Source organism: Pollicipes pollicipes, unplaced genomic scaffold, assembly GCF_011947565.3.
Source record: "Pollicipes pollicipes isolate AB1234 unplaced genomic scaffold, Ppol_2.1 Scaffold_2555;HRSCAF=2994_pilon_pilon_pilon, whole genome shotgun sequence".
In the NCBI taxonomy this organism is placed as follows: Eukaryota; Metazoa; Arthropoda; class Thecostraca; order Pollicipedomorpha; family Pollicipedidae; genus Pollicipes; species Pollicipes pollicipes.
In genome coordinates this window covers 33,040,397-33,047,896 of record NW_023596136.1, presented here as the reverse complement: position 1 = coordinate 33,047,896, position 7,500 = coordinate 33,040,397, and the positions used below count along the sequence as shown (strand labels likewise).

Genomic DNA, 7,500 nt, shown 5'->3' with positions numbered 1-7,500 from the left:
ATTGCCTGTTTTAGCTCTCTGCAACGCAATGCACATATACTGCCTGCCAAGGCAGTAGACATGGATCTTGACGAAGCATCACCCTGCAGCATGACGTCGGATTTGGACTCCAGATGCTGTAGAAGCGCATGGGGCCGCCGGACGGAAGGGTAAAGCAGTTGTCATGTTTGAGCACACGAGCAGATGAAAAGCGTTTGGGTGGATACGGTTGCCAAGCCGCGAAATAAGAGCAGCTGAAAACCCGCGGAGCACGGACAGCAGAGAAGCTGTCCGACAACTAACGAGGTGAAGGACAGGGACGACTGGTGAGTCAATTGTCACGGTAAACATCTGAAATACGGCGCACTTGAAGCTCCTTGCCACAACCACTTTCCCGATTCTCCCTACACGTGTACATGCTGAGTGAAGCATACGATAACTTCACTGCGCATCCCTGGGCCAGAATAAGTGTGCCATACTTTGGCCGCACATCCAACATTTGCCTTTGCGGTCCCACATTTTGTAAAAGATCCGCGCCTACACCTGGCCATGGTGTTCGCACTTGCCTAAGCGCATCCACACTTGACTACGCGCATTATATTTATGTACGCGCACGCACACTTAACCATGCGTGTACTGATACTTCCCCATGCACGTACTCACACTTAACGTCCAGGAAGATGGGGTTGCTCTCGCCATCGCCCTCGACGTTGAAGCCGACGCACATGTAGACGCCTGAGTCGGACCGCTGCACGTCCTGCAGGGCCAGACTGAAGTTGCTGACGATGATGCCGGCGGCGGCGTTGTGCTCCAGCTGCCGGCTCTGGCGGCGAACAAAGCCCGTTGGAAATGGTTGGAATATACCTGTAGCGAGCACAAAGTGCACTGGCGGAAACCTGAGCTTTCCGGAATTCTAGCCACGCGCTTCGTTTGACAATCGGTTGATGACGTCATGTTTTAAGCTGTGTTGTATTATCTATTTTAATATGCTTCACCCCCATTTGTTGCTGCAAGGACGTATCGCGCTCGATCAGGTTCGAATGTTTAGTGACTGAGGACCTACAAAACGTTACATTACATTTGAAAATAATATCTGCATGATGCATTAGGTGAAATGAAACTTCAGACATTCTTGTGTATGACACCTTTCCGCAACTTTCATCAAATGGCTGCTGCTTTGTATTCGGCCCCAAAGTCACGCCTGAGTAAAACAGGTGAAATCTCCCTGTTCCAAGAACACTACATGCGATCGGAAGGTGGCTGAAAAATCTATTCGAGGCAAGTTAAACTTGCAAGGCAAACAAGTTTAGATTTTCACCTTTTTGTGCCCAAGAAACACCCATTCACATATGCTAAGCTGCCATGAGTTTGCAGCACAAAATGTGAGGGGCTCGCTGCATTCCCTTTTTCGCCATAGTTTCCCAGCACAGGCTCTAACCTCTCAACCTGTCAGCGCGTGGGAGACGGTGGTACCTCTTGACACATGGCTCCAACACCCGCTCACATTCCCCAGACGCATGTCACTGGAGCGTGCGGAGAATGACCCGTTGCGGCTGCTGAAGAATATATATATATATATATATATATATATATATATTTATTTATTTATTTATTTGTTTATTTGTAATCGTGCACGCGTGTGTGGTGCGTTTTTTTTATTAAACCTGGGGAAGAACGTCGACTTTCGGATTGTTAGAGCCTAATGCATCGGCGTTAGCAACGATTCCGGACGGATGACGGACAGAGACGAGAATGGTTTGACTAAGCTGCGCCCTTTTCAAGAGGGACGCGCTATTTTGAATAAGATTATTATGTTGGCTGGTATCATAAATCTGGAAGAAAATGAAAGGTGATGAAATAAACAGCGTCAGCATACACAACGATGGCAAATACATCAAGCATAAGAAGAGGGCTTAAGATCACGAAGTAAAGGAAAAATATACAAATAAATTTACATTAAGCATTGATGAGCATTAAACTTTGGACTGGTGTAGTGCACGCTTGCTGTATATTACGGCCGCTTCCAGCGGGCCGTGAAGCAAGGGCTAGGAAATCAACTCAGATGGTGGATAAACTGTGCTATGTGGTAAAGCCAAACACCATGCCCAGTCGCCGGACTGTCAATTATCTGGTGTTAATTTATGCCTTCTCGAACCTTGCTCCAGTCCGGCTCCCACGACTGCTGTTCCGGATAATGGGTGCCTGAGATATCGGGTACAGCGGGGCCAATTATGAAAAATAAACGGCGCTTGATCTCTGTGTGTGTGATCTACATCACCAAAAAGAAAATCTCAAGTATTCATCAAAAGTGACGACAGGAGAACAAAACCGAGCACTTCAAAGCTATTTTTTATCCGACGGCCGCCAACTTTATCAACAGATTTCGACGCAACCGACGCAGATTGATAGATGGTGAGTTTGACATTGCTGCCATGGCATCATTTCGAAATTCACAACTAAAAAGCGTATCCTGAACCTGCAAAACGTAGGAACATAACGTTTAGACCCGAACGCCTAAAACGCTGTAACTTCCGGGTCTGTCTATTGTTTATGCCATCCTTAACTGTGTAGCTTGGCCATGGGTCTTTTTGCTGATCCGTGGTAGCTATCTTCATGAATATAATCTCTGGACAACACTTAACGGAGCTTTTAACAGGAGTAGAGCATACTGTGCGTTGTGCGCAGTAACTACTATGGTCGGAAAAGATGTACGCAAACGAGTTAGAATTATATTGGAGGCAGAATCTTATTGTGGAACTACCGAAACCCGTGTAAATTGGACGACAAATGGCCTAGCGGCTAATCACAAGACGGCACCTTGGGACAATGATGTCAGTGACGGTTTATTGGACAGTCTTCTGAATCACGCGCCGTGGTCACTTCCTAGAGTAGGTAGAGCGTACTTCAAATTGCTTAGTTGTGTTTCTCAAAGGAGGTCAAAATGCCGATTCCCAAAGGCCGTTTGTTTCAAACGCAAAAATCACAAAACCTGGATTATTGATAGCTGTTTACCTTACTTTCAGCCTAAAAATATAGAAAAAACGGCTCAGTAATACATTAGGCTCCATTCGCCTCCTATCCCCTCCCTCCCCCCAACTAAGGCCCAAATTTGCACATACAGTATCAGGTAAAGAGGAATCACCTGGCAACATAAATGGACCCTGCAAGTAGGGACAGCCCGCTACAAATTTCTTTTAATACTAACTCAAATGTTGTTTTTGGGACATGCTCGGATTTTCAGGACATGCCCCATACTTTTTAGCTGCGAAGTCCAGTACTTTTCAAGCAGCTCAACATACACGACGTCGTGTTAACCCTCGTCCTAGGATGGTGGTCTCATAGAGCCCCCTACGGTTCCTCCGCAACAGCATCTTAAAGGGTTTAAACACATTGTGGAAAGGCCGGTCACCCAAGCCTACATCACTTTTATACATGCTGTGAAAATTTTAGGTTCCTGAGCATGGCGGTTGATGATCTATAGCCCCCTCTCGACGTTCCGGCAGCGACATTTTGTTAAAATGACAGATAGCGCTTACATTTTGCAATCTAGACGCATGGTTGAATGGTCGTATAGAATGGTCCTCATATCAACCGCTTGAAGAACCTTTATCAGGCAGCTTTTCCCACCAACATGAACTGCTTAGGTCTTGACATGGTCGCATGTGTAAATGCAACAAGCACCTGTACCCTTTTGAGCTGGAATGACATAGCACGCCTCTGGGCTGGTCATATATAGCGTATCACACCTCTGGGAAAGTACGCCTCCGGGTGGGTGCTACTTACACATCTCTAACACCCCATATCTAGTGTACCTCAACACTTTCACGTAGTGCAAACACCCTAAAACTAACGCTCGCTTCCTGAGATGCATTAAAAAAAAAGCGACGCTCAAGTTATACACTCCAGAAAATACCTTTGCTCTCGTCTCAACTACAGTCAAAACACACACACATCGGGTAAATTTCTTATCTGTACTCAAGGTGTTGGAGGCTGCGAAACGCGTGCGTTTGATAGCTGTAAGAAATTACGTCGCTGCGCTGATTTTGAAAACACTCGGACACGTCATACTTGGAGGAACACCTCCGTGAGGTGTCGACACATCAAAAATTACATACAATTCAACCCTCTCCCCTCCCCCCCCCTCCCACACGCGCCACCATGACGTCAGGGTAAAATATGTGTTCGCGCTAAGGAATGCAGTTGTATTTGCTTTCTTCACACGTATGAAACAAATCATGACGAGATCGTACGGGCAGGACGTTTGAAAGCAACATGTTACGTTTTGGCCAGTCCAACAAATTGTTGCGGGCAAACTTAGCAGCGTTGTCACGGTGACATGAACCGACAGAAGCATATGTATTGGTGTACATATGCATATATATATATATATATATATATATGTAGATAAAACTGCGTCTACAACCCATAATTGTTGTGAAAAGGTGCGCAATGAAGGAAATTCCAATCTCTACCATCGCAGCTATTTTGATGGTGATCAAATGGCATTCTTTTAAATCATCGTCATGGTGCTTAGTGCACATTAGACGCATGACGGGGAAAGAGAGAGCACCATAGGTTATTGCAATTATCGCAGACAACTTGAAGCGACCCATCTGAAATATAACCACGTGATCTAACCACTTCATATCAGTTAGATCACTTTTTCAGTGTTAGATGACCAAGGCGGTTGCATATGAGTTCGACATAATATACAGCATAAAACGAGAGTTGGCTTTCCAAGGGCTCTTTGTCACCGAAATACAAACATCTCCGCCTTACCATTTCTCAAAATAATGGGTGTTCAATCCAAAACAGCCTCTGAACCATTTTTTTTTTACCCGAACGCGATGCACGTCGTTACCCTCTTATAGCGCTCCCGGGACTGAAGTGGTTATCTAAGGGCTCAAAAATCATGTTGCAAACGGGATTCGAACCCGGATCCTGACACTTTGGTCGAAGATGCGAACCGTTCGGCAAATGCACCTCTTTTGGACCACTTCAAACATAATACTCCAATCTTTAATATTTGCTTAAATCAGATTAAATGCGTCAACGGGACCAGACGAGACAGGACGGACCAGCCATGTTCTAGTCCCTCTGCCATTCGGTCCCACCCGGGTCCCTATTGCGTTTCCATTCGGCTCCATTCCGTTCCGTTAAATCCCGTTTGGTCCCGTTCGGTCTTCTCCGATCTCATCCAGTCCCACCTGGTCGCATCAGGTCGTCATCGGTTGGTCCCGTCTGGTCTCGTTTTGTTCTGGTTCGATCCCTTTCAGATGAACACATTATATTCCCTTCAGTGCCGTGTGGTCCCATCCGGTGCCGTCCAATGTCGTGTGCTTCCGCCCGATCTCGTCTGATTCCGTCCAATTTCGTCTGATTCCGTCCGCGCCGTCTGATTCCATCCAGTCTCATCTGATTCCGTTTGATCTCGTCCTATTCCGCCCGCTCTCGTCTGATTCCGTCCGGTCTCGTCCGGTCCCATTCTGTCCCACCCGGTTCCTTTCGGTCATGCCCGGTGTCACGTGCTCGCGATCGGAGCCGGTCGATCCCGTCTGATTCCGTCCGGTCGCGCTTGGTCCCGTCTGATCTCGTTGGCTCGATCCGGTCCCAGCCCGTCCCATCTGGACACGTCCGAGCCCATTCGGTTCCGGCTGTTTCAGTCCGATACAGTCCAGTCTCATCTGTTCCCTCCCGGACCCGTCTGGTTCAGTCTTGTCTCGTCCGTCTCGTCCAGCATAGTCCAGTCCCACCCAGCTCCGCCTAGTCCCATGCAATACCATCCAGTCCCATCTGGTCCCATTACGTTTCCATCTAGTTTCATTCGTTTCCGTTCGATTTCGTTCGGTTTTGTTTGGCTTCGTTCAATTCCGTTCGATCTCGTTAGGTCTAGTTTAGTCCTGTTCGATCCTGTCCGATCCCGTTCGGTCCCGTCCGGTTCGGTCTGGACCCGCCTGGACTCCTCGCCGTCACGGTCGGTATGTCCGTCAGTCCATTCCGACCCGACCTTTAGCAGCCCATCAGCAGTAAGTCATAGTTTATGTTTAAAAATTCAGTGATGCCACCAAGGCGTTGTTAAGATCTGGAATCATTCGCAAGTTGAAAAGATCTGGCTTGATTTGTGTCACTTTGCAGTCAGATGCTGCTTATTTGAATTTTGGATATGCACGTGGCAATCGATATCCCAGATACTGAATATTTAACGGATTTGTATTAAAGAGGGTCAAATTTGAAGCTCCTGCCATCACCTAAGCGTTTGGTATTTACTCCCCCTATCACTCTCAAGGCAGCGTTGAGCCGCCACACAGCAGTTAGCGATGTGGCTGGACCCAGTTAGAGCGAATGGACCAACCAGTGCGAACACAACAAGCGTGAAAATTCAAGTTAAAAAGTCCCATTCTTCACGGGCCCCATACAACTGGTCAAAAGAGACAAAAAAACCCACTTGCCAGCTTTAGCTTTCGGAGCTTCCCCTTCTTTCCACCACCCTCCGCAGAAAGATGGCGGATACATGATTTCGACGCAGTTGAACCTACATTTACACTGTGTGATATACACTGATCATGAAATGGACAGGAAAGTGAGCCGTGGACCACGTCTCTACACATGCCAAATAAAATGACCTGAGTGTCCAAGACGCCCTGATCTCTGGTATTACACTAAAGAAACGGTGTGAAAACAGGGACTAAAAAATGTGATATAGCCATCAAATGCTATGTAACTACACTTGTCACTTACACATGCTATGAACGCTAATCTACCTAGATATGGCCATCTTGGGTGATAAATGCGCAACCGAATGCAGTATGGGTGCTCATTTTAAGGAATGGGTGTAAAAATGTTTGCGTACATTTTATAGAGGTGTTAAACGGTCGTTTGATGTCATATTTCTGAGTTGTCGTATGCCTCGCTCCATAAAGAACATATGTCCAAAAAGCGCTTATTTGACCCATTCGATCCGGTTTGACTTCTCAAATGACATATTTACCATCGTCCAGTCACATTTATTTGATGCCGTTTTATGAAAGGCAAACATGTTTTTACACTTCCACTTTTGAAATTAGAAGCACATGTCACTCTTTAGGGGTGAAATGTGCACTTTTTGGACATATGTTATTTTAGAGTGTTGTCTTACGCCCTTCCAACCATACCCAACGCAGAGCAACGTTGCGATTGATATTTTGCGAGGTGGGTTTCGGTCGTTGCCGGGTACTTGCGAGTGTCATGAGTACTGCGCCGAGATTGTTGGGCGTCATCGGTGTGCCGGTTGCGATTGCAGATATTCATCATTCAATGCTGACAAACCAATGGCGTGCGATAATTCAAATAGGAACCTAGCAGACACGTTGCGCCACAAATAGCGCAGGGTCAGCAAGGATAAAGTCCACACATAATCGGAACCAAACTTTCTCACACAGGTGCTCTCAGTCGCGGTTCTCAACGGGCGGGAGCCTGCCCAAGAAAATCGAAACGCACCTGCAAGGCCCCAAAGGTTCTTCTGAGCTACGTCTACCAGAGTTG

At 46.8% G+C, this 7,500-nt stretch overlaps 1 protein-coding gene across 1 annotated transcript in view; it reads right to left on the bottom strand.

The window, feature by feature from the left end:
• LOC119100506 (uncharacterized) overlaps window positions 1–7,500 on the bottom strand; it is a 69,341-nt gene that overhangs the window by 1,693 nt on the left and 60,148 nt on the right. The window contains exon 5 of the mRNA XM_037223597.1: window positions 639–802. Within this exon, the coding sequence (XP_037079492.1) occupies window positions 639–802 (164 nt within the window). The remainder of the gene's footprint in view (window positions 1–638; window positions 803–7,500) is intronic.